The 27,472-nt window shown below is 38.1% G+C and overlaps 1 protein-coding gene across 5 annotated transcripts in view; it reads left to right on the forward strand.

Moving 5' to 3' along the window:
- Positions 1-27,472, forward strand: part of PXYLP1 (2-phosphoxylose phosphatase 1) — a 74,736-nt gene that overhangs the window by 24,646 nt on the left and 22,618 nt on the right. For 3 of the 5 annotated variants that reach the window (XM_067538958.1, XM_067538956.1, XM_067538957.1), the window contains 3 exons: positions 667-798; positions 20,041-20,202; positions 21,295-21,421. In XM_067538958.1, the coding sequence (XP_067395059.1) occupies positions 720-798; positions 20,041-20,202; positions 21,295-21,421 (368 nt within the window). In that variant the 5' untranslated portion in view covers positions 667-719. Of the gene's footprint in view, positions 1-666; positions 799-18,508; positions 20,203-21,294; positions 21,422-27,472 lie in introns of those variants that run through there. The other 2 variants (XM_067538959.1, XM_067538955.1) reach the window with 2 other exon arrangements.

The raw sequence follows: 27,472 nt of genomic DNA on the forward strand, positions 1-27,472 counted from the left end.
AAAAAACCTTCTTTCAAGATCAACCGAATTCCTGCATCATTTGTTCAACACAAGAAAAAGGCAACTGTCACTCATAACTAGAATTTCAATTTTCTGCACAGCTCTGCTTGTAACTCTTCCTCTGACTCTTTATTCTCTTACCTCAGATTCCTATAATTTATTTAACAAGAGGGCTGTCCTCTTGAGGAAGTAATTCTTAATCTGTCTCTTTAACAGTTCAGAAACAGAGTATATGATAGTTAGAACATTCCTGTCAAGGTAAATAAGGGTTGATTTTGAGAGCAATTAGGCAAACATTTTCTTTTTCTAACCTGTATTTTGCAGGAGGGTGGGAAGAAAAACTGCTTTAATTAAAAGAATTTTAGAGTTGTTAAGATTTGGATCCTAGCCTTCAAAATAGCAGATCTCTACAAGATAATTATTAGAGATTGGAGAGGAGCAATTACTGTGTTGCAAAATTTGCTTAGTTTGATACCCTAGTTTGAGTGGCAAGGAAAAGACTTGATACCTTTGTATCTTAATTAGGGTTCTGTGTCTCAGAAACTTGCATTCATGAAATTACCTCACGTCTCTTTTGCACTCCTGTCAAAATTATACTTGGATTTATTTCAGGGTAGCTGAAGCTTCCACTTGTTAAATTTATACTTGCCTGTGATTCGTTCACAGAAAGTGTTCATGTATGGAGATGAAACCATGACAAGAAAGCAGAACGACTAATAATGCTTTTCCGAAATCGTTTTCTGATCTTGCTGGCTTTGGCAGCCTTATTGGCCTTTTTGAGCCTCAGCCTACAATTCTGTAAGTATACCTCCTTTTGTTTTGCCTGCAATATGCCAGTAGTTAACCAAGTGTGTTAGTTTAAAAAAAAAAAGGACACAACAGGTTTTTTTGCCTTTCTTAAGCATTCATGTGTGTTGTATAAATGTACATAATTTTTTCATGTCTTTTTAATTTAATTTTAGAAGGTAAAATAATTAAGAATAAAATAGTAAAATAGTACATTGTGCACTATATTATAAAATGAGATCATTTATTTTGTGAAAGCAATAGTCTGGGGATGGTCAAACTTCTGAGACCCTGAGATCACCCTCTGCTGGGCAGAATCCTCTAGCCCCACCACCCTGCCACAGGGCAGAAGCACCAAGCTCCCCACCCTAGTCTTGTAGGCAGAGAATGGGTGGGTGAGGGATGGGGACATAGGGGATTCTGTGAGCCGCACTTTAACTGTAAAAGAGCTCAGGAGCCACAGTTTGGCCACCCCTGCAATAGTCCTTGCTAAGAATTTGGTAGATAAAATTGAGTCAGTGTAGTTATGCAAAGCTGATATAAGTAAAAACATTGATTTGTTTTATATTGGACCAAGCAAGATGGGAATCCAGTGAATTGTTCTAACAATACTGAGCAATGGGACTTTTTCCTTCTTTGGTCTTATCTGCACAAGGAAATTTAACTGTGTTTTAACAAAACTTTTGACAGTCGAATTAGCTGACACAGTGCTGACTGCAAGTGACTGGCTGGTGTAGAAAAAGGCAAATAATGTTCCGCATCGTGTGAGCTTGTCATGGGTAGTTCAAATGCTACCAGATACAGTGCTCAGCATAATTTGTCTTTGTCTACATTCTCCAGTCAAATTAATTCGATCGTTAAAAATTAGGTTTACAAATGAAATTTCCTGGTCAAGGTGAGGCCTATGCACAAAACCTAATCTCTAAACTATGACAAACAAATATAAATAGGCATTGAGTGAAGGTAAAGAGAAGCGTATAGACAGAATGTAGGAAAAGTCTTCTCCTACATTGTATAGTTTTTAATTAACATGAATTAGGAAATACTTGAACCCTTCAGCCCTTGTATTTCATTTTTTATCAAATTTTCTTTTTAATTCTCTCTTTTGCATCTAAGGAATAAAATATGCTCTGTTTAGCAGCCAAAATAACACCTGTAAAGGAATACCTTGCATTTAAAATGTATCATCCAAAAATATATCTTGAATAATATTTTTAAAATTTTTGAAGCATGGGGTTTTCACATTACATTTTTGTATTTACTAGTCTCATGCAAAATGTAATCCCAAAACCTATTGCTTAAAGAAATCTTATTAGAGAATTTGCCATTCTTGGGTAGGATGTGAACCAGGCCGGCTGTAGGCTTACAGGCTATATATGCCTCTGCCCTAATTTTCTGTGCCTGTTCTTGAATTGTGTGGGAGGTGGCAGTCCTTGGGAGAGGCCAGTCAAGATTTGAAGCAGAAAAATATTACCTCTAATGTAAAAATGAGCATGCTACCCAAAAAAGGTACCCCATAAAGAAGAATCCTTACTTAGAGAGGAGATGTGTAAATGAGTGAGAATTCTGTGAAATAATGTCTTCAAAAAGACAGGTAAGTAATTTTCACTTCTTTAAAGAAACCATTTTCACAGGACACCTGGAGAGTAAGATGACAGAAGGATGTTTCAAAAGCAAAGTAGGCTGCAGCAATCAAGGCTAGCACTGACAGTGAAATAAAATTGGAGTTTTTACATAAAGAGGACTAAAAGGCCATCCAGCAGGCACCAAACAGCAGTCAGATAAGATGGCAATATTGAACCTGTTAACAGCTTCAATTAGCTGAAAGCTTTGGCCAAAATTAAAGTAAAGGATGTTTCCAAAACAAACAGGACTTTTTGGGGGATAGGAGAGGTGAGCTTCCTTTATCATAGAAATATTCTGGAGTACAGAGAGGCTGAATCCAAGCAAGAGTGCTTAGTAAGCTTGTGGAAGTGGCAGAGTTGCCTTTGACGGAGGTGGCCTCTTAGCTTCAGGCCAGCCAGATAACAAGAGGAGATGCAACTGAAAGTCTGTTTAAATGTGGTCCTCCTGGTAACAGCAGTGCTCAACAAATTGGTTTCAAATTAAATAGAAAGTTGGGTAGAGTTTCTAAAATCTTTTGTCTGCTCCAGATTCTGCTTCAAGGACTTGTTGACACTGAGGGTATGTCTATACTGATGGCAGCAAAGTCGCTGCTGCCAGATCAATCTTTCTGGATCGATTGAGCGGTCAGCATAGATCCACTCAAATCGATCAGGAAGTCGACTCAGTAAAACCACCCCCTCAATTAGCAGTGCAGTGAAGACGGCGCGCAGAAGGGATGCACAGCAGTTGTCGGGAGTTACGCAAGCTACTCTGTGTAGTTTGTGTAACTCCTGTCGACTGCCACTGAATCTCCAGGTAAGTGTATACCAGGGCTGAGTATGTCAAGATAGGCCTGGCTCGGATGAGCGTGCAGCGTGGCAAAAATGTTGGCAGGATGTTGTTCTCATTAAGGTGCAACTCCAAGAAAAGCTTGGAGAGGAATCTTAAATGAGTCTGTAGTACCAATTTATCTCAGTAAAATTTGATATACAGTTAATTAGGTACTAGAGCCTAAGGCCCACTCACTCAGCAAGCAAGACTCTATCACCAAGAATCTCCCACATAAGAAACGTAAGTTCACAGGAATCAAATGTTTCAAAAGGAACTTTTATCATACTTAACTAATATTCCATGGCACACAGCAGAAGACTTTTTAATGGGGAGGGAGGATTCAAAAGTGCCAAGGCACCATGACCAATAATAAGGGTCCATAGATACTTTGTAAAGAACTAAGTTATCATGGGCTAAGTAAAGAAATGTAACAGGAAGAGAGGTTTTTTTTTTCAGTCATTCTAGTTAGTCTATGTATCCATCTTATGTTTTATTACACATTAAAGTCTCTTTGACTTCTATCATATCATCTCTTAGTTTTCTCTTTTCCAAGATGAGTCTGTCTTTTTTAATCTCTCCTCATACAGAAGCTGTTCCACACCCCTAATCATTTTTGTAGCCCTTCTCTGTATCTTTTCCATTTCTAATATTTTTTTGAGATGGGGCGACCAGATCTGCATGCAGTATTCAAGATAAGGAAATATCATGGATTTATATAGTGGCATTATGATATTTTCTGTCTCATTATCTATCCTTTTCCTAATGGTTCCTAACATTCTGATAGCTTTTTAGACTGCTGCTGCATGTTGAGTGGATGTTTTCAGAGAACTACCTAGCAACTTCAGCTAAGTTGGGAGAGTTGCCCTCTTTGCTTCGTGAAGGCTTAGCTCCACCGCTGGCCAGTTGAACCAGTAGTTTGATTTCTGGGGGCAAGAATAGGCTTTGGAGATGTGACTTGCTCTGAGCTCTACCTGGCTAGCTGATTGGCTGAAGTGCTGAGGAGGGTTTGATCCATTTCACCTTAAAGTGGACTGCAACTGTTGAAATGCATGATGACTCTGAAATGAATTGCAGGAGGTGGACAGGCCCCCAATTTGTACAACTAGTACATATCCTGAAAAGTTGTTTTTTATAACTAAAACATCCTAATGTTTTCATTTAATGAGCATCTAGTTACATCCCTAACTCTTTCCATTTCTTTCCTGGATATATGTGGCTGAGCTACTGATACACTCTACCACATTAAACTCAACTGCTATAAAGTGAGGTTTTCTTGAACAGGTGATGCTTCTGAGTTGATGTGTGCTTTACATTTTTAAATAGTATAGAGAAGTGCTGTTTAAAACAAAATTCTTGTCGAGTGAATTGTTTCTGACAGCATATCTTCAACTAGCAGATCTTACAACCCTGAATTATTATGCGGTAGGCTAAATCTCAAACAGTATGAAACTGTTGACAATTGAAATGTATAGGTAAATGTGTCCTGTTACACTGTTGTAAATATATCTGAGTAAAGTAATGTTACACATGTAAAAAGTGATTATGTATTTATTTCTATAACATTATGCTTCTTACTGGCCATGATATCCTTTTTTCCCTCTATCTTTTCCCTCTTTGTTTTTCCTGTTTTAGGCTGCCTAATGGAAGAGCTCAAATAACATTCAATTTTCATACAAAGCTGGGTTTTTTTTAAGCTTGGTTCAGTCATTCATATACTGTAGTTTTCTTTTTCAGCCACATAGAAAATATGATGCTGAAATTCAGTTATCAGAATTTCATTGTTAATTCTAAAGGATGAAGGGAATACTATTTTGATAAGCTTAACAAATATCATTCTTAAATTGAAATTTTGAAATAAGAAAATAATGGAAATACCTATGGGGTGATATTTTTGTTTAAAGTGTTGTATTACCAAAGCAAATACCTTCGCAGAAAAATAGCAGTAAACTGAGTGGAAAAGAACATCATCTGCCCTGCATTGTGGCCAATACCTTCCTAGGGAAGGATGACTGATCAAAATTCTTGTCTACATGGTTCTGCTCTCTAACACTGTTAAGTAAAAACAGGCATTTCTTCCACTGAATATGTGATTTCTGTAGCATTCTGTCCTTTTTGCTGTAGAAATAAGATCCCAGGGGTGAGATCTTCATGCCTACTCCAGCTGCTTTATGCTGGGTAAAAGGGCCAGAGCATCATAAAGGAGGAAAGATTCCCATGGCACCTTCTGAGGATACCTTGCCCATTTACCAAAATTGTTTAAAAACAAACAAACAAAAGCAAACCTAACAGGTGACTGTGATTGGAAAAAGCATCTCTTTCTACTACCCTTCCCTCAGGGAGCATCTCATGGCAACCGGGCTCTGCCTCCACAGGTAGGGGCCAACTCCCTGGGGGTATCGCTGGCCAGCGTGGGGCTCCTTCAAGGCAGAGGAAAGAGCTTGTCAGGAGTGCAACTTGTAGCTGTGCTGCGTGCCCTGGCTGGGGAGCACCCAGCTGTGCAGAGGTGGCCCAGCTTGTGGAGCAGGGCAGGGAGAGCTGCAAGGCAGGCAGCCAGCCAGTGCCTCAGCTCCCACAGTGTGGAGAGCCAGGGGCTCAAGTGGGCTAGACGACTCCTATCAGCTTCTGATCTGCTGGCTCCTGACAGGAGGCCACAGTTTGAAAATGTCTGTGGTAAATGGAAGGCAGAAATCTGGGAGGCACGTGACCCTGCATACACCACCCCCCCCCCCTCCCCCCAAATGCCTTGCCTCTGGGGCAGCTGGTGGAGAATGAACCAGCTATCCCTGCTGGGTGGCTGGGGACCACATGCTGAGCCTAAATGCTTTTCTTCTGTAATCAGTAAGTAACTCCCTGCAGGAGCTGCTTTTGTCAGTTGCTGCTCTGGCCTTTCTCCCCAGACTGTTTGTAAGCACTTCTGCTACCCTTCTGGGCATGTTTCATATACTTCTTTAAAATTGATTTTGTGAGGCCCTTTTGCTTGGGTGCCTCAGCACTTTGGGAAGTGCTTCAGACGTGTTTTGCTGTGGGGGGCCTTGGCACCCGCCACTACCGTTTAGTGCTTTGTTGCTGTATTGGCAGAGTGCTTGTTTCTGACAGTGTGCTAGTCACTGCCTAGGTGCCTGTTGGGTTGAGTTTTTTAGCTCTACTTCCAGAAGAACTCCCTTGTACATTTAACATTGCACAGTTCCCCAATATACACTTTGACATTGTAATGTTGCAGTAAGATGACTTTTCAGTAATGTCTTCTTGGGCGTATGCTGCTTGCTAGTCTGAGGCAAACATCCATGCCTTGGTGGCCATTGTGGCCAACTGTGAGGTAGGTGCAGCTAAGCTCTGTAATTTGGAATGCCCTGGCATATGACTGGCTGTGTGAACACTTTGCCAAGCAGGGGATCATTCAATATGGCTAGCAGCTCATGGATAAAATAAAAGGGATGAAAGAACAGTCTAGGATAGCAGATGTGCTAGAAGGAAAACCTGCCAATTTTATGTAGCAGTATATATTTTGGAAGGAAATGTAGGTTTTTATCCTTAACATTTTGCATTTTGTCAGAAGTCTTGGGAATTAAAAAATGAACAGAAATTGTTACCTTTACCACATTGTAAGGATTAACTGACGTTAATATGCCTGTGAACCTTCTCATGTCAATGGCCACTACTGAATTAAGAACACTGATACCAGACATCAAATTCTTTTCATAATTGGCCAATCACTTGGCCAATTTGAAGGGAAGGAAAATTAGAAGATTTATTTCTGGGCATGCAGAGGGAAATAAAGGATTGAGTGATTTTTTATTTTTATTTTTTTTGAAAAAAAAAAAAAAAAGAATTCAGGCATGAGGACAAAGAACTGCTGCATACTTCCACCTATGCCATAGATGAAGACAAAAAAAAACTGGAACGCAGAGGACATACATCTGAGTGTTCTTAAAGCCATGTTTCTTTCCCAGTTTTCTTCTCTTAACATTGGATACTTACTGCAATTGATGTCCACATTTGTGTGTTTGTCACAGTTGACCTGTTCTGTGTTTTACCATCAGTATATCATTTATTCTCTGCTGCATAACCTCCCACTCCAATACTCCAATACTTACAAGTTCCATTAAAAATAAGGATAAAAAAAGAAAAGAATACATTCTACTTAAAACTAAGCCCACCAATTGCAAAGGAAACCATGATAGCAACAGTTGTTAATGTTCACTTCTACCTATATTAGGCATCAACATTATTCACTTTTCCCTGGTTATCTGTTTTGAAAGAGTGCCATGGAAATGGAAGCAGGTGACAGGGAGTTCAGAGTTTGACCTCTTGACACACAATCCCTTTATACTCTAAAAGTCTTTTGAAGTTTCTTACAAGCCACGTATTCTAAGAGTTGCACTAGGAACTTTGAAATAGGTACCCGAAGACTAGTGTGCCTGCAACAGTAGAGTAAAGTGCTTGAATGAATGCAGAGCAGAAATGCATTCTGAAGAGAGTAGGCTGCCTAGATGCACAACATCACTCTTTTTGCTCCAGTTCAGTTCAACTGACTGACCAATTGTTCAGCTCCCTAGGCCGAAGAGGGACAAGGTTGTAAGTCCTTAGTGTTGAACCATTAGCCTTGATTAAACATCTGCAAGTAATATATTTTATAGGCAACTGGCAATATGTACAGTGTTTATTCACTGCTCAGTCTCTATATTAAAGCCTTGTGCAGGACTGTTCTTTGATCTCACTCCCACCCGCTCCTGCTACTAGGGCTCTATACCAGTCCTGCGCAGGGCTCTACTCTATATCTTTCATACTGAGTTTTGTTTGGCAGACTTTAGGGTACTAACTGAGTTCAATGCTAATTAGCTCATAGCCTGATGTGGTATGACAGCATTTGAGATAAAATGGTAATAATTATATAACTTAGAACATTACATTGCTGCTCTACGTCATACCTTTCATCCAAGGATCTCAAACAAGCTCCTGCTGGGTGAGAAAATAACATGCCTGTTTTACTGTGTGTAAGCAATCGTGTTCATATTGTAGCCTGACATATAGATTATATATATTGTTTACTTAAGGATTCCCAGCCTAAGAGCAGTAGTCCTATGGACTACAATATCTTGTCACTAGATTACCTGCAGCACAAACAGTACATTGATTTTTAATAATGCCTTCAAAGGGCAGGATTTCTTTTGTCTTCTGTAGAATTTGAAAATGTTTGAAACCTGTATGGTGTTTTTATTGTTGACAAGTCAGAAATGCTGAAAGTTCTCTAAGTAATGCAACATATCCTTGCTGTTATGCCAGTTGTTTTATAGATTTAAAAAAAAAAAAAAAGTGTTCTGGAGCCACATGGGTGGAATGATGAAATACAAGCATCCATTATACAGTTTAACAGGTTTAATTTAACTCAGTCTCAAAACATAACACTGCTTCCTTGGTGCACTTCGGTAAAAGTGATGTCATCAGTGTAGAACCTTGCCTGTGTGTTCCAAACACACAGTATTCATCCAGTCACATACAATTTTGTTTATTTCATTGTACTATTGCAAAGTTTCCATGTAATGCATCTGGAAATTATAAAGCAATCCTCAAAAATCTCAAAATCGTGAAAAATTGGAGATAGTGAGGATAATGGGGCTGCAGTGCCATCTGCATACAAGTGACATGCAATGCTCTGTTTCTTTTTCCTTACGTGCGCCATGTGTCATCTATGTCTTCCCCAGTGTGTGACATCAGATAAGGCTCTAGTGAAAGCAACCTAGCTGTGGCTCCAGGTAGACAAGATGGGTGTATGGGGGAAGTGTCAGGAGCACATGGAAGGTAAAATGTCTGCCCCGTATGATTGAGGGAGTTGGTTTCATGTATATTAACTAACTTTCAAAGTTGCATTTCACGTACCATAACTGAGTAATTGAGTTCCTAATTAGAGGCAGCCTCAGTTGAAAGACTGTACTGATGACCCTGCTTTGGTTATGGTAATAATAGTGGCAAGGCAGTATTAAATCCAACTTCCAAGTTGTTTGAAGTGTCACAGTTTCTGTTAAAGTTGGGCTTGCATCCATGTTTGCTAATGCTAAACGCTAAATAAAAGCAATGGCACAGGGTAGTGAGGGAATCACTGCTCCCTTTTTTGGAGGGAAGGAGGACATGACAGCATGTGGGAAGACTTTGTTTATTGAACTCTCTGAAGTCTATAAATAGAAACCTCTGCAGCATCTGTTCCACAGTCCCTTCCTTATGAAAACGTAAATTCCATTCCACTTTGTTAAATCCTGCAGCTGCACGTTTAATGAAATTCAGAGAGCTCATCCAATCAGTGGAAGTTCCCTCACTTTCTACGTGTACCCATATGTCTGGCAAATAGAATGTTGGGAGATAGTTTTGTTTAACAAACTACTGTGAATGCAGAAAATAACTTTTTTTAAAAAAACATTGCAACTCTGGCTCTCAAATCAAATCTGATTTTTTTTTATCAGACCAATATAGGAAAAAACAGCTACAACCTACTATCCCTGCCAAATTTCCACTTTCCACCAACTTTCCTTGGTGTTCAAGCTGTTTTAAAAAAAAGAATTGATTTTTTTCCCTTTAGCAGAAAAACTACATTTGTTTACTCCTGTTTAAAAATAGCTCAACCTTCTCTCTCTCTTCCCCCCCCCCCCCCTTCATTAGTCCTTGGGGTAAGAGTGGGGAACCTCCTCTTTGGCTCAGAACAAACATACCAAATTTGACCTGAAAATTAAAGCTTTGAGAAATTTTTTAAAAACCTCAAATGATCCTTAATAATAATGGAAACCTGTAGGCAAGCTTAATTATAGGTGTGCATGTGTGCCACCTACAATAGTAATATCCCCAGAAGATAAGCACATCTCGTCTCTAAGGAACTGGTAGGCAACTTTACAGAATATGAAAGAAAATTTGTCAAACTAGGCTAATTAAAAAAGAAAGTATCAACCTGCATTCTTTGTGCCCCCGTTTAGAAAAATAATTAAAACTGATGGAGTGCAACACCAGTAACTTCAAAACATGGTTGACACCCTCCTATTTTGCTCCTCTCTGCTGCAACTGTCCCTCTTGATATTTTTGCCCTTTATCTCACAAAGATAGTTGCCACATCTTTGCTTCCCAATGGACTCTCGTTATGGCCATGATAGTGCTCTTTATATCTGCTCTTATGGCACAAATAGAGACAAGAAGATCATTTTTCTGTGCTTAATGTTTATGCTGAGTGTCCTGTTTTCTGGAAGTATCTTTAAGTCTGTAAGAGCAGAGATACTTGCTTCTAGAGAAATGGGTGACAGTCACCTTGTAGTTGGGGGAGTCTGAAAGGTCTGTGTACTTGACTTGAAAATAAGTTTTTACTTGACTGAACTGGCACTTGTTTGGCAGAAGAGTTCTGCTCTGACCAATCCTCCTACGGTTTGCCAGAAAGTTTTGCTCTGATTAAATTACAACAGTTTGTCAGAGCAGATCTCCTTCCCTTATTTCACCAGCTGAATCCCTTTTTCCGTGCTATTCCTCCTTCTCTTCTCCTCCCCCCCAAAAAAACATGCACATTCCTCTTGTTTCTTTGGTACATTGCAGAGCCGAAATAGCAGCAGTGCAGGAAGCCCTTGAAGCACTGAGCTGAACATCAGGCAGCAGTTTCTATTGTTGAGGTATCTGTACTTCAGGTGCTCCCCACAGCATTGCTGCTGAATAGGAAGAAAAGCCAAGAGGGAGTGCAAGAGGCAGCAGGAGAGTGTGTGGTACCAGGATGAGAGGAGCAGGGGTTTAGAGTGGGGTGGAGAATGTGGAATGATGGCAGATGTTGTGGACAACTGAGGTGTGGGGAGGGAGCACGAGGAAGAACTTGGGATTCAGCTGTGGATGGCATGGAGGGAGAAGTGCCTCCAAAATTAGCTCTGCACTGACAAGTCTCCTCTTCTGATGTCAGACATTGCCAAAGTCTCTCTTCCCCTACTTGCATTGTTTGACTAGCTCTAAAATGTCTTTTTAAATGTCCTTTTACTCATAATGGTTGTAAATATGATACCTACTGAGTGAGAATTGTTTGTCCAGAACTGGCCAAACCAACTTCTCTCTAATGTGGTGGTTAAATAGCACAAATAATTGTACAGCTGTAGGTGCGCTACGCTTAGAGTGCTCAGCTGCATCAAGGCCTTCTAATATCACAAAAATTCGAAATACCTGTACAGCTATCAGAGAGAGTCAAATTGGACAGGTGGATGATATTCTGTCACACACAAGCATATTTGAACGTCACTGGCGTTCAAATACGCATTTGTAGTCTAAAGCAAAGCTCTACAAGTGGCCCTAGGGAATGAATGCAGGGTGGCAAGAATCATAAATTGGTATGATAGGATGTCAGGGTCCTGCGAGCACTTCTACTGCTACCTCACTTTTAAATTGCCAGCATTATAGGTATTATTTTATGCTAGCAGCTCTCCAATCCAAATCTCATCTGTCTTTTCCAGACTGCTTTTAATGCTATATATCTTCCAGAAAATTATTCCTCTGGTATTCCATGTTTCAGTTGTTTCAACACACCCCTACTCTTTCTTATTGTTCTTTCCTCACCAGTTCTCTGCTTTCCCCCTTTCATTTTCTTCACAACCAAACCAAAAAAAGAAAAGGTGCAGTTATCAAGAGGATTTCAGAAATCTGTCGGGTCTCCGGTGTACCATGTGACCCTCGTAATGACTTATTAATGGCAAAAAATCTTTACCTTGGAGGAGGGATAAGTAACCATTTTTTAGTTCCTCACATGCTTGTTTGCTTTTATAGGCTGGAGTAAGATTACCATGTATTCTTTTTGCATTTTTGCTGCATGGCATGGGTCCATGTCAGTGCTTTAAATAGTTTGCTTACATAGAACAGAAAGAACCTTCTGTTTTATAAATGTAGAAAAATTTTAGATCACTCTATGGCAAGAAAAAAAATGCAAGGCTAAAATGGCCACTTGCTCCACACTTTCTTCTTGGATCCATTGGAGTTCTAAAGGAAAAAAAAATTGGGACATGGCTTTGTTGTCTACGTTTATGCTTCTAGGTAAATATTGATTTTTTTTTTTCTGAAACTGTGCTTCTGTATAAATTGCTACAGCACCATCATGTGTTTAATATTCAAAACTATACGTCAAGGAATGGAAAGAATTTGTAATGCAGTGGTTTGATATAGTAGTTAATGTTATACAGCATACGCTTTGTTCTTTGTGGACTGAAGTTTGTAATAGTTTTGTTTTCTGCAGTGTGTAGTTTTGTTCCTGTCAGTTTCTTCTGTCTACTTTTTACATACTCAAAATCTGTATAGAATTGCCTCCCTACAGTTATTCATCTGAAAAGAATATTTGATTTCTTAAATTATACTTTCTTTCCAAGAGAACTAGTTCTCATGTAGTCATGGATACAATTATTTCACAGTGCTTTTTGTAATGATTGTATCCTTTTCTTAGAAACTGCATGTCTAGTATTTATCTTCCCATGTTTTGGAATTCATAAATTGTGCTGCAAAAACAAAAGAACAAATTAATCATACCTGTTTTAGATTTAATAGGTCACATTTAAAATACAGTGAAGTTAGAGCTATTCAAAGGAATCTTAAAATGTTTCAAAGTAGCGATTTTTAATTCATAAACAAGATTTTATTTCTGTTTGCTTAGCCAAGACTCTTTACGTATTTTAAAATGTTTCCTCGTGTTCTGTAAAATATCAACTTTTTTGTAAATCACACATTTATATAAAAAGTCTAATCTTCTGTTTAAATATTCTGTAATGTGCAATTCAGATGTTTGCTAATAAATTGAAAAACACAATGAAAGTCTTGGAACAGATAGCTGATACAAATTGTTATAGCTCCATTGACTTCAGTGGAGTTACCCTGACTTACACTAGCTGAGAGTTTGGCATCCTTTCTCCGATTAAAAATTTTGTTAAATACGAAACCCATGAGAATTCAGACATAAAGATTCCTAGATCATTGATAGTGGTGTTTTTTTTGTTCTCTCATGTGACCAACCGCCTGTAATTCTCTTAGCATTAACAGTGTCGATTGTCCATTTTTGTCACCTTTAATTTTGTCTGATATTTGCCCATGTTTTTGCTTTTTCTCATGTTTCAGACATTTTCTTGAGCAGAAGTTCTGCTGTATTTGAATGTTAATGTAAAAATTATTTATTGTATCTTGTTTCTACTAGTCCTGGCTATTTAAAATTATCCTTTAAAATTTTTATACTACTGTTCCTCTAGTTATAAAGATTTTAAAAAGTTATGAACTTTCTAAGATGCTTAAATTACATCTCTGTTGTCAAACTGTTTTAATAATAATGATATGCAAACATAGTCTCTATAGCCTAGTTTCAGTGTAGGTGAAATGTCCAAAAACCAAGAGTACACTTTTAAATCTGTCTTTTATCAATTGCCCTGACTTCTGGAAATGCTCAGATAGCAAAATAATTAAATCTGTTGAAATTTTCATCTTATACTTTTGGGTTCTTCTCCTGGCAAGAGAAGTGCTTAAGTCCTGGCAGGATAAGGGCCTTGTTCTAGAATACCGTTGATTGGAGATCTAAATGTGAAAATGTAAGCATGACAGAGACCTGGCTATTCCACAGAGATACATTTAGATCAGTTGCAATTGATCCTGTACAGCATGCATTACATTGAGAGCACTAAAGGCTGAATTCACAGAGTGTAAAAATAACCATGTCTTAGCTGTTTGTTGTAATGTAAAATACATTGTATAGTAGTGGTTTAATCTGATAACAGTTTACAGTAGAAAAAGCAGCAAAGATATGGGACAACATTAGGTGGTCAACTCCATAAGTTATTTACTATAACGATCCCTGTAATCGCATATTGCCATGGGCTTACTGGTCAATAACCCTGATCAGTGGCAGAGATAGAGTTGACACTGAGCAGTAGGAGTTTCAGTAAGGAATACTGACACGGAAAACTGCTGCTTTTCTAAGAGCTTTTAATAGCTGCTCCTTGTGGTGCAGAGATGAGGTGGCACAGTTGGAGAAATGAAATGTATGCGCCAAGTAGTGGGGAGTGGGGAGGAGCAAGAGGGCGTATGTAAAGAAAAGTTAGACAACTAAGGAATAGGAGAGTACAAGGAATGGACTCAAAAGGAAAAAGAACAATAATGAAGAAATAAGACAGAAAGGCAGAAGGGGAGGGAAAACAAGAAGTTTAAAACAATTGAGAGAAATTCTGAGATGGCACAGGGTGAAGTGGATATTGTGCATTTATTGGTGGGTGGGGGAGGGAAGGGAAAGGGAGGCAAAGGTATAGAATTGAAACTTTAAAAAGAGTCACAAAGAGGAATTTAAATTACAGTATTTTTATTCACTTATAAGTAGTCTGACATTATGTAACTAGAAATAACCTTATATATACAGCTACTAGGAGTATAGAATTTGCCGTACCAGATCAAACCAGTAGCCTGAGCAGAACAGAACATAATATCCCAAGTGAAGGATTATATAAGAGAATGATATAATGGAACAATAATATTTTCAATGTTGTTTTTCTATCCCATTCCTTAAACAGCCTAAAAAAAAAAGTTTGCTCTATTTTTTATCACTACTACACATTGAGCATTCATTTTAATTCAATTGTGTCCACATTAGTGCTCAGGTGTGATGCCTGGGTCTTTTTAACCTGAGTGCTTACACTTAATTTAGAAATCATCCATTTGAATGAGTAGTTCAAATCATTCCTTCCAATGTACATTACTTTGATTTGTTAAAATTGGATTCCATTTGCTGCTGTGTTGCTCATTCAGCTGATTTAGCCAGGTCCCTCCACAAAGTTCTACACAGTTTTCTCTTCTTGATTAACCTAAATAATTTTGTAAATTCATTTGAAAATTTTGCCACCTAGCTGTTCACCCATTTCCATATAATTGATAGATGTATTAAGCAACACTAGTCCTTGTGCAGAAACTTGGGGCAGCCCACTGTCAACTTTTGCCTTGATGAAAATTGTTAGTTATTCCTAATCTTTGTTTTCTTTATTCTATTTACTGTCCACGACAGTTTTATCTCGCTCCCATGACTACTTTGTTTTCATAATAGTCTCTTGTAAGGGATTTTGTCAAAGGCTGTTGTAAACTCCAAATAGATTACATCATCTGATTCTCCTTTAACCACTATGTTGTTAATATGCTCAAAGAATTTGAATAGACAAGGCACATTTTTCCTTTACAGAAAAGATACTAGTTTGTCACTATCGTTCTATTCATTCAGCTGTGTTATAATATTGGTTTTAGTTATCATTTCAACCACATTTACCTGGAAATGATCTAAGGCTTACTGATCTGTAAATAAAACACTTGCTACTATCCAGTCATACAAGGTAGCAGCTGATTTTCAGAGAATGCACATTAGTTTTAGCAACTTTGCCACTTGATTTTTAAACTCCTTTAGAACTCTTGGGTGTATACCATATAATCCTGATGACTTGCTCTTTAATTTATCAGTTTGTTCCAGTACTAATTCTTTTGATACTTCAATCTTTGATAGTACCTCATCTTTATTACCTGAATAGAGTAGGCCGGTGACAGGTAATTCACCTATATCCTCTGTTGTGAAGACTGATGTAAAGAAATAATTTTTGTTTCTGTGCAATGTCTTTATTTTCCTCTTTATTGCTCCCTTTTCTTCCTAATTCTGGCTTCCTGCTTCTAATATACTTAAAGAAATTCTCATTTGTGTTTAGATCCTTGGTTACTTGCTCTTCAGAATCTTTCTCTCTTAGTCATGCTGAATTTCCATTTTATATTTTGCCTGCCTTTTTATTGTCTTTGCTAAAGTCAGTTTTCTGTTTGCTGTAGGATACTGGTTTAGTGTGAATAAACTCTGGAGCCTTGTCATTTAATCACATTTCTCCCCACCTCACCCCCTTTTTTTTTTTTTTGCTTCTTTAGGGGCTACACATTTGTTGTCTTATACTTAATAGTTTCAGAGCTAAGTCTAAATGATTTCGACTTATTTTATTTTACTTAAGGATCTTAAGGATCTTTTTTTTTTACTTGTTTCTTCATTTTATTTTTAAATCCTCCCATATAAGATATAATGTCACTTTGCTAGCTGTTGGTATGATTTACCCCCAACTACCCACCAATGGATGTTGAACTTAATTATATTGTGTTCTTTATAAACTTAACCAACCCCGTACATTACTTAATGCTAAATTGATAATGGTGTCTCTTGTTATGTGCTCTGGAACCAGCTTTTCCAGGAAGCAATTGCTTACAGCATTTGAAAGTTGTCTCTAAACCTTGTCTGTTTGAGACATTTGATCGATTTATATGGGGGTAATTGAAGTCCTCCATTAACTGTTTTATTAGGCATAATAACTACTTTGATCTCCTTCAACATTGTTCATTTACAGAGGTTGGTAATATAATCTTACTAGTATAATTCATTGTATTATTCTGATTTGGGATTTATAGCCATACACATCCTACTGTAAGTTCCTTTCCATTCAAAGTCAGCAGTCCAAGAGAAGTTACCTAGATTAATGATAACTTATTAATATATTTTACAATATTTGTATGCAATATTTTGAAGTCTCAATGTGCAATAATCTTAATATGGGAGGACTGGAAAAAATGGATGTAGTGAGTAGGGAAATCCGGGGGTGGGGGAGTTGACTTTGAGAGTAGAATACCAACAGTTCCACCTCCCCAGCACCTAAAGTCTAAGGATTCCATGTTCATAGATTCCTCCAACCCTGATTCTGTGGGTTTTCTTCCATATAAATAAGTTTAAAAACATCAATAGGTGAAATTCAGAGCCAGTCTTTGTAGATGTTGCCATGTCAGCAGCAGGAGCAGGAGAAGCACAGCATCTGAAATACTTGAACTTTAGTTGTGGCAGATGAAGAGAAACCAATTTTAAACCTTCTTAATGCATTTAGACTAGAGTAACTTAATTATTTTAAGCTATGTGTATATTCTGTTAATTACTTTGACTTGGACTCTTACACATTTTTGGTACTGATTGCATTTTAGTAAACCTTTTAAATGCTTTGTATTGTTTTTCCCCACTTCTGTCCCCAGCACACCACCCAACCACCAGGACAAATATGACTCTAAAATCAGTGCCTTTTGCAGTCATGATGTGATAGAGGAATTGCCACAGACAGAAAATCAGTAAACCCTTCAGTGTTGAAATTAGTCTCCCCTCTTTGCAATTGAAGACTTCTAATGGGAACAATATGAACTACTTTCCCCGTCATTTTCAATCAGTAAATCTTTTCCTCTTTGGAAGGTCAGAGAATGTTGGCAGGGGCAAAGCCTTGAGAGTTCATTATTATGGCTGCAGTTTTCCAGGGCTACTATTGAAAATAGTCTCAAAACTAGGCAATATAAAGAGACTGTCAACTCAGCTTCCACCAAAATTTCGATTCTGTAGAAACAAGCTTTTGCAAATCCAAAGACCAATAGAAATAGTTCCATTAATTTTGTTTCACAGTGAGTTTGAGTTGGCTTGTGTCCCTTTCAGACATCAGGCGTTTAATGAGACACTGTCAATAATATTTTCACAAATATGCTAATATTAACTTTTGTTGAATTTATTTTGTTTTTGTTTTAATTGGGTAAGTCCATAATAATTAAAATAGGTAAATTTTTTTGTATAGTTCTAAAATCCATATTTCTTATGTCGCTTTGAAAGGGCCACTCAGATGTTGTGGATGCCGTGCGTGATCTGTGTTTTGTTCCATTCCTAGTCCGCTTGAGAACATACTGGTTGGCAAATTGAATGTAATTTAGCTTTTTCTCATATATCTTAATAGTTTTTTTTTTTTCAATTTAAAAAGTCTGTACTATCATTCCACACATCATTATATTCTATTTTTTAAACTTCATTTGTGTACAGAATTTCAGTTTCAAGTTAAATGATTTAAAGTGAATAAACACTATTAACTATACCTTGACATTCTTATGAATATTTCATTGTACAAGTAAGCAATTCCGGATGGGGGAAGGTGTGATAACTTAAAAACTCTAAAATCAAAGTTTACTAAAACTCACCAATTGAAGGAAATATTTGAGAGTGATGGGGAAAAAAGGAGACTCCTGTGAGTTTATTTTTTAACGTTGTTTCCCAACATCACAAAACCTCCGATTGCTGTTGCATGACAGTCTGTTAGGCTAACACAATCGATGTTGTAATACCTCATCTTTCAACGTGAGTGTCTCAAATAATTTCAGTGAAACAAAGTTATTGCCAATATCTCCGCCTCATCTCTTTCTCTTTTTCTTCCTTTCCTTGTTTCCTTGCTTTTCTCCCCCCCATGTTTTGCAATAGTTTTTTCTCTCTCTACTTTGGTGCTCTCATTCACTTTGTCTTCCTTCTCCTGGTCTTTCCTGTCCTGCTCTGCTCAGATTGCTCACTCCCCTTCCTTTTTGGATCCTTCCAATGTCAAAAGATAGTTTCACATGCTTTAGACAGCCAGTTGGACAGCAGTCACGGGTCCTCCAATGAAAGTCCGTCCATGCAGACAGCGGATTGGCAAGAAGCGATCCTGCATGACAAGTATTGGTTAGACCATGCTTTAGCCCTGGGCTCAGAAACATTTTATATGTGATATAAAATTTACTTCAGATGAATTTTTCTTATCACCTCCACCAATCTGGACTAAGGAGATTTTCCTATGTTAATTTTGCCATTCTCACTGTTTGTTAGATCATAAATCAGGTAGCTGGACCAATCAAAACTAAAATATACTACTTTCTTCATACATCATACTTCCCATGGCCCCAGTCAGCACTACATACCTTAAATAGATGACCATTTGTACTGAAAATTTCCAATGAGTTAAATTGTCCTAAGTGTAAAACAAGATTGACTGCCACTCTCAAAAAGATGAAATGTTGGAAGTGTGATATGGGAACTTTAGAACTGTTCACTGGGTGTTCTCTTTGTAGTGCTGGCAGTCAAGACTTCTCATGTTTCTAAGGAGATGATGAGACAAAAAGCCAACAATCTGTCATTTTCTCCTTGCTTAAACTAGTCCCTAGGCAGGCAACCAAAGCAACAGTTATAATATACTCTGTAGAGTCAAGTTTCTGAAGGTAAATGCTTGTGATATTTACTGTCAAGAGAGGCTAAGAGTCAATGCAATCCTGAGCTATTAAACCTGACTTCCAGAATCAGAAGAGTTGTTGGGGAAATTCAGTCACTCCCATCCCCATAAAGAATAGACCAAAATCTGCTTTTTCCCTTAATGGAAGAAATTCCTTCTCCAAATATTAGATCTCCTAAACTATTTTCTCAAGTGCTCTTTACCAGGAGAAGTTCCAGTAGTTACATGGTTACAAGTTTCTTTACCAACACAACTTTTTTCTTCAGCAACTCCGGTCCTACCTCTCAGCATCTATGTTTAAGAGTTAGGATATCAGCACTCATGGGAGGTTAGACTATAATGATTCATGTCTTATCCACTGATTGTTGATAAAGCTTTTAAAATTTCTAGTCCTGCTGCTGCAGCTCTTGTCACCCAACAAATATGCCAAAACAACAAGCGGTTTCAAGGAAAAGAGTGAAAAGGGCCAAAAAACCAAAAAAAAACCCCAGTTATTCATGTCCAGATAGATTTCTGTGGTCTTACAAGGGCTCGCTGATTTGATTATATAAGGGCATCAAAAATGGATAGGGTGAACACAGAACCCAATGGTCTAGCGTGACTGATTTTCATGGAAGTCCATATCCTGGTAAAATAACCAGTGTTTACAACATGATATTTTGCACATTTATTATAATAGTGGGGATGCAATCCGTGACCAGTATTAATTTACTTCCAATGTTACTAATTTTATGTCTTTTAGTGCACTTAATCCCAGTCAACCCAGTCAAAGAAGATGGGCTGAGCCCCAAGAGCCGAAAGAGAATAATGCCTGATCCACTGACAGAACCCCCTGCAATAGATCCTATTTATGAAGCTCGTGTTTACTGTAACATTCCTAGCATAACTGAACGCAGCATGGAAGGTAGGCTGTGTGAATAGTGTAGGGAATTGACAGGGTTTATTTCATTTATTAGTTCCTACGTATTGTCATTGGAAATGGTGATTTTAAGTGGGCATTGTAAATGCTTTAGAACTTGGAGCTAGCCACAAAAATCTTAACTGGCTGCTGAAATATAGTCAGTTGCCAAAAATGCTTAATTCCTCCTTCCCCTCATCATGTATTTTGATTTTGAAGTTGATTGCTAAAGGAGATCTCTGAAGGTTCTTCTGACACTTAACTTGTTTGTAAGAGCCACAAAGGGACAGGGGGATGGGGAGAGAAAATATAGATTGTAGCTGTTGTTTAAAAATATTTAGCACTATGTTTGAAAGAGTGTAAGCACTTTCTAGTGGTAACAAATTTAAACATGTTAATACTGAAATTTCAAACTGGGACACAAGCAATTGGGATGCTTCCCTTAAAATTACTGGTCAGGCTTGTGGGAACCATGGAGAGAGATAATGATGGAAGGGAAAAGCAGTCTCCACCTTTAGTTGAGGAAGACATTTTTGGACTGCCCGTACCAAGGTATGGCACGAAGCGTCTTATATCACTTTACGTTTGTATCACCAATTAATGTCAGTTAAGTGCTTATATCAGTCATTCTCCTTAGAAAGCAAATCCCAGATAAAGATAAAAAAACAATAAATTTGATCCAAAGTAGCCCACGTTTGGTGACTTCGTAGGCATGCTACAAAAGACATCTGCTGAATTGGGTTTTTGGAGAGGGCTGAGAATATGCTTCCTAGAATGATTAAAGGGGTGGAAAGGAGCTTTATGGTAGGTGGCACATTAGCAGAGCTTTTTTTTGAATAATTATTCTAACATTTTTGGGGTTCAATTGTAATATTATGTGTTGGGCGCCTACTGCCTTAATGGGTATCTTTTTTTATTATTTAAACTGAAATAAATAAATTCTTCAGGACAAAGGACTCTCCTCCTTAATCTCTAAGCACTGAATGCAATGTTGATAAACAGCAAATAATTAAAAGTAATACATGTTTTCTTTCTTGGAATAGTAGAATTAGGAAACATGGAGACTGATGTTTAATTTTACTACTTTCTTCCACGTAGGTCATGCGCCCCATTATTTTAAGCTTGTGTCTGTGCACGTGTTGATTCGCCATGGGGATAGATATCCACTTTATGCCATTCCCAAAACAAAAAGGCCAGAGATCGACTGCACATTGGTGTCTAGCAGGTAAATGTCCAGGATTTTACCATTTCTCTCTCCATGTTGATATTTACTGTAAGATTTCTAAATATTTTGTGTGAGCTGAGGCATGGTGCATGGAAAAAAAGTGGAGAGAGAAAAATGACTTTTGTTGTTATGCATCCAGTTTGTAAAACAGCTATCTGGGAATGGTTGGTTGTCTATTCAGTCAGCCATGAACAGTTGTCCAAGTTTTATTATTAGTCATGTAGCAGTCTGTTGTTTTGAAGTCTCTTTTGCATGTCAACTGCTTGGATAAAGTCATTGAATTATCAAAAAATCCAGTGTGTGTTAGCTACACTCAGACTAGTTCTTTTGTCATTGAAAAGATGGCTTCTGTCATAGCAGGCCCTGTGCATTGAGATGATCTTTAATCGCTTCATTTGGTCCTTAAAAATGTAAAAATCAAATGATGTAATAGTGCACAGATGCACATGAATATTTTGCACACAAATTATGTTAATGAAGCATTTTGGTTTGGATTAATTGGACAAAAGTGTAGAAATTCCAAGTTATGGTTCTTACTCCAATCGTAATCCAACTCACTCATCCATGTATAGGTTGTGTGTTAACATATATTAATATTAAGGAAAATCCTTAGTTTTAATAGCCATTTGGTTGTCATTTTGTGTGAGATCCATAGTTTTCAATTTCTTGAATTTGGAGCGATTTAAATTTTAACCCTAATTATATTAAAAGACAAATCAGATGACTTTTCAAAGTGACAAAATCCAAGACTTCTTTTAAAAAAAAAGTCCATTTAAAAAGTAAGATATTTAGCAAAAGTAATCAAATGTAGCAAAATTTCATGAAGGAGGCCATTTCCTGGGCCAGACAGGAAATTCAACTGAAGATGGTGGTAACTCTTCAATTGATTTCACTGGTAAAACAGTTGACATTGACTTTGCTGTTTTTAGATAAGGTTCAATGTATATTTAATAGTTTTTAAAGGGGGTGGATAAATGGAGCTTTGTTTTACATTATCTTGGATACTCGTAGGCAGATGTGATTGGCACTTGAAGAGAGATGTTATCCCTGAGTACAAGGGCAGTGTTGATGTTCTTGTTCCACAACTACTGGTTGAATTGGTGATTGAAAGTGCTATTGATATATAAACTGAATGTGCCATTCCTATTCTGCAGTAATCTAATTTTGTTCATAGTACTTCTTGGTAGAAAAGGTTCCTTTATTTATTCCAGCAATGGAACTAACACAGTTCTGCTGGATTGCAAGGCTCAGCATATTTTCTGATGTGGGTTTTGGGTATGGTTTGGCCCCATTCATGTAAGTATTTGAACAGAATTCAGCATGGTTGAGGATGGCACTGGTCATGGGGTCATTTGTGATGTCTGGAATCAAACAACCACCCACATGCTGGTACCTACAGTCTCAGACTGAATTTACCCCCCAATTGCTAGTAAATCTCCAGGCCTTCAGTCTGTTTGACATATCTCATTGTAAGCATCTCGTTTGTGGCCCAGCTCACTGACAGTCTTCTCTAAGTGGCCACACGCTAACATTTACACATGTTCTCTCCTCCCCCTAACTCAACTAGGATTTTCTGGGATTTTCCTACAAGCTGGCTCCTTTCTCTGCTGGGATCAGGTCTGATTGCTGCAGCAGTACAAGTTGCTGTGAATTCCCATTAGGTCCTTCCCATTCAGTTTTTCCTCCCACCCCATCCCTCTTTTTAGCTTGTGGCAGCCTCAAAGTCTTCTATGCTGCCCTGCTTTTTTTTTGGCTCATCATTTTAAGGTAACCATCACCCCAGCAAACTCCAGATCATCATTTCCTTGCCACTACCTCACTCCAATAACTTGGTTTAAGCAAAGATACTTTCCCTAGGTCTGTCACTTTGATGACATCACCCCTCTCTTTGCATCTCCGTGCTGGCTCTCCCTTCCCTGTCACATCATACATAAGCTACTTGTCTTCACTTTCAAGGCCCTTCACAATTTATCTTCATCCTACTTATCATGTACCATTCATTGTTGAGATGTCACTACCCACTTCCAGTTGGCCCTCTATGCCAGCATCCATCATGCATTTGTTAAATTTTCAAACAAGCACTTATGTATTTCTCCCAAGCTGCCTCTTAGGCTTGGGAGGAACTCCCTGTAAACATCCACAAAACTACTTAATTTGCATTGGCACACAGTGCCACAAAAATGCCTAAAAATTTGACAGTGGTTAGAACCATTGGCTGTCATGCTGACTAGTATTGTTTCGTTGTACTCCCCATCTGTCTGTATCCAGCGGGGGTTTCTTGTCTTATACTTAAACTGTAAATTTGAGGCAGGGACTGCCTTTTTATTCTGTGTCTGTACTGCGCCTAACACAGTGGGATCCTGGTGTATGATTACAGCTATGAGGCATTACAGTAATACAAATAATAAATATTATGACTGGCATGTTATGTTTACATAAATATACCATATTGTGTTACCAGTTCAGAGCAGCACATATTCTTAGGGATTATCTATCTCCATCTGCAAATCCTGGGCTACATCTGCTTATAAAAAGCTAAAACCAATTTAATTGAATATCTACACTACACTGCCTCTCTCAAATTTTAAAAAACTGTTGTCACTTATCTAAATGAAGCATTAGATATTGACTGCTTTTTCCACATCAATAGGAAAGAATTTCCATCTCAGTTAATCAAATTTCCTTTCCTGCATGATAACAGTAAATGTCAGTTTCTGTTCAGTGAGTTCAGATCCAGCATTTGCTATAGAAATGTTGAAACTTCTAAAAGTATTTATACTCCATGTATAAGTTACCTTTGATATTTATTTCTTAACATTAACCTTCGTGTCAAAGAGAGAAATAATAATTTTTCTTCAGTTTAGTTTTTTTTTTTCCAGTTGAATTTCAGTGGGGGAAAATAAAAAGAGAATGTTGCATATTGTCATTTGAATTTGAACCCTCTGATATAAACAGATACATCACTATTCAAAAATTATCATTTACCAATAGTGCTATTTGAGATGCCAGAGTGAAATTCAAAGTAAAAAGAAAAATGTGTCGGTTAACACCATCTAATAAATATTTTAATGACAACCACTTAATTTGAATGCTTGTTGCGTTTATTTCAAGTTATAAGACTGTGTATTGCCTAGCACTTCCACTGATAGCTGGCCCAATTCAGGTTGCAGACATTCTCTAAGTGTTGCTTCTACTTTTGGCAGGAACGGTTGTTCTTTTTACTTAGCTGTAGTGCTCAGTGATATGAGAGGTATGGAACAGTCAAAAGCGGACTATAGAGATAGACAGTATAAAAAGACTTCACCCTCATTTGTTTGTTTGACTAGTACTGCACTTGAGTCATTGATGATGATTGAGATCCCAGAAGACTCTGTTTACCCTAGTGAACACCGAGGGTACATCTACACTATCTTTCAAAACCCACAGCAGCGAGTCTCAGAGCCTGGGTCTTCAGACTTGGGTGCATGCTTCGGTGCTAAAAGCAGCTGCGTGGACATTTGGGCTTGGGCTCCGAAACCCACCCCTTTCCCAAGGCTTCAGAGCCCAAGCCTGAATGTCCACACAGCTGTTTTTAGCATGGTAGCGTGGGCCCAAGGCTGTAGACCCTGGCTTGGAGACTCTCTACCACAGGTTTTGAAACATCGTGTAGAGGTACCCTCAATTTTGACAGCTGAAAAGAAAAAGAAAAAAGGGCTGCCCAACATAAATATCCTTTTCTATAGGTCTGTAGTTTTTTATGCATATTGATTACTTGAGACAGAATGAATATCTGCAATAACTTGTTATATATATGTTCTTCAAATATATTTGTCCTTTTGTAAATTTGGGACTACTTGGCTCTTTTCTGTGGTTCTCACAGTCTACGGTGAGGTGCTTTGAGATCAGTGAATCAAAAGCAACATATGAGAGCTAAATATTAAGTAATGTCTTGCAAAACTCCTTTATTTTTCTCTTTCCTTCTTTGGTGTGGTAGGTCTCTGGACTAGAGCAGCAGAGAATTTGAGTACAAATCTCATCTGAACAAGGGTTGGGTTTTTGTCAGATTTCCAGTACTTCTTAGCAATTAATAGAGTTACAGATATCCTCATGAAACCACCATTGTTCTTTTACCTTGTCCATTACAAATTCTAGAAAATGCCATGAAAATTAAACCCTTTCTAACCTGAAAATAGAGACTTAGTTTAATGAAGGGAGAAGTCAGTTCATTATCTGACATAGTTCTCGCATCCTGGTTTCATACTGGTTACTCATATAAAAATACTTTTTGTAAAACAATTTCCCCCTGATACCATATGTCACTATTGAAGGCAACTGCACCTGTGTTTCCCTCAGGGGTCTAGCAAACACGCCAACTCTCAGGCTTCCAGTTCCCCAGCCATTGCCTTTTTGGGCAGAGACCACATCTCATTCCCTTCTGATTGGAGTATGTCCAGGCTGCACAGTTCCCTGCCTACACTGTGTTAATCACAGCAAAGACAGCCTGCCTAAATGGACCTGTCTGCTCTCTCTTCAGAGATGGTTACAGGTGTAATTGCTACAGTTATAAGGTACCACACAGTACTTCTTTTTCAAGCCTACTTCATTCTTAAGAAAAAAAAACATTTACAGAGAAAACAGTAAAAACACTAAAAGAACCTACAGTATGCTAATAAACATACCAGACGTCGCCCCGACTCTCAACATGGGTTCTGGCAGGATAAATCCTGCTCCCTGTTCTAAGGGGAGTCTTTGTGATAACCAGTCCTTCACAGCTTCAGCTCAGAACAAAGCACACTCATGACGTGTTTAGTTCTCCCTTTATACAATTCCAGATTCTTTGTTCTGGAGTTACCAGAAGTAGGTAATTGGTACACAGTGGGTCTCTCTTCCAGGGATATATCTTCAAAAGGTTGGCTTTGAAGTACTTCATTTGCATTTCCCAGGTATTTCCTAGGAAATCCATTTCACAGGTAGTGTTCCAAAAAGGCCATTGAAGTTTGTAATATCTTCCAGAGATTGCATTAGTAAGTTTCCTAGAGAAGGTACATACATACAGCTTCACAATAACACACACACAGTTGCATTTTTAATACAATGGATCCCAAAGATGTTCAACTTAATTCAGTGAAGTTCGTTCATGATATTGCAAGATACTGGCAGTGCCACATTTAAAATTTAAAGAGAAAATCTTTTAAATTAAGCTTGAGCCTTTTGCAGTTAGAGAAGTCTGATCATACTGCATTTTGAAAACATTAGTATATTTTAGTGCTTAAGCTAGAATTGAAAGCAATTCAGTGAAAATCAGAAGCTTTATTGCTACTGTCCACTCAGCAATGCAGGGGTCAAACGCAGAGGTGTCAGATGGATTCTCTGACTTGCAGTGTTTTCTTGTATGCTCTGATGCCCAGTGCCAACACTATAGATGCCTGGATTTTGCTTCCTCCCCATGTCACTCAGGCAAGAACTGACCGGCAGATGAGCAGGCATTAAGTTACTCTTCGAAGCAGCACACAGGATCTTCAGTTCCCTTCCCAGTCAGTTCTTCCTGCTCCTGTACTGTAGAATCAGGCAGAGGTGGTTGTTCTGTGGTGTTTAAGGATAGTAGAGTAGGAATTTGGATGGATTTAATTTGGTTTTTAGGTTTGGCCTTCTCACATGTCAGCTTTTGTCTCAGGAGATATATAAGATGCATTCCTGCATGCTCCAGTTGCCCCAAGCATAAGCAACAACTGAGGTTTTGTCATTGGAACCAGAACCACTTCACCCCTTCAGTGTCTAAATGGTTTTTATGTAACTAATCTCTAGACAGTGGGTATTGTGATATTCCTTGTGTCCTGACTGGCTAGTCTTGAGCAGTTCAGTTTAGGACACTGTTAGCCGAGTCCCAGACCATGTCTTGTTTCAGTTCTTTGCCTGTCTGATTATATTAAAACCAGTGACTTTAATAATCATGCATGATGGGGATGTTGCTAACATATGCAGAACTGGTGTGAAAAACTACCTGAAATGAATCATTAAGCATAGCTTACTCTCATACTCCTAAAACTGATAGGAACCTTGACTAGAGGATCA

This window comes from Emydura macquarii, unplaced genomic scaffold (genome assembly GCF_026122565.2).
Source record: "Emydura macquarii macquarii isolate MOO-44397 ecotype Brisbane River unplaced genomic scaffold, CSIRO-AGI_Emac_v2 contig_499, whole genome shotgun sequence".
Lineage (NCBI taxonomy): Eukaryota > Metazoa > Chordata > Testudines > Chelidae > Emydura > Emydura macquarii.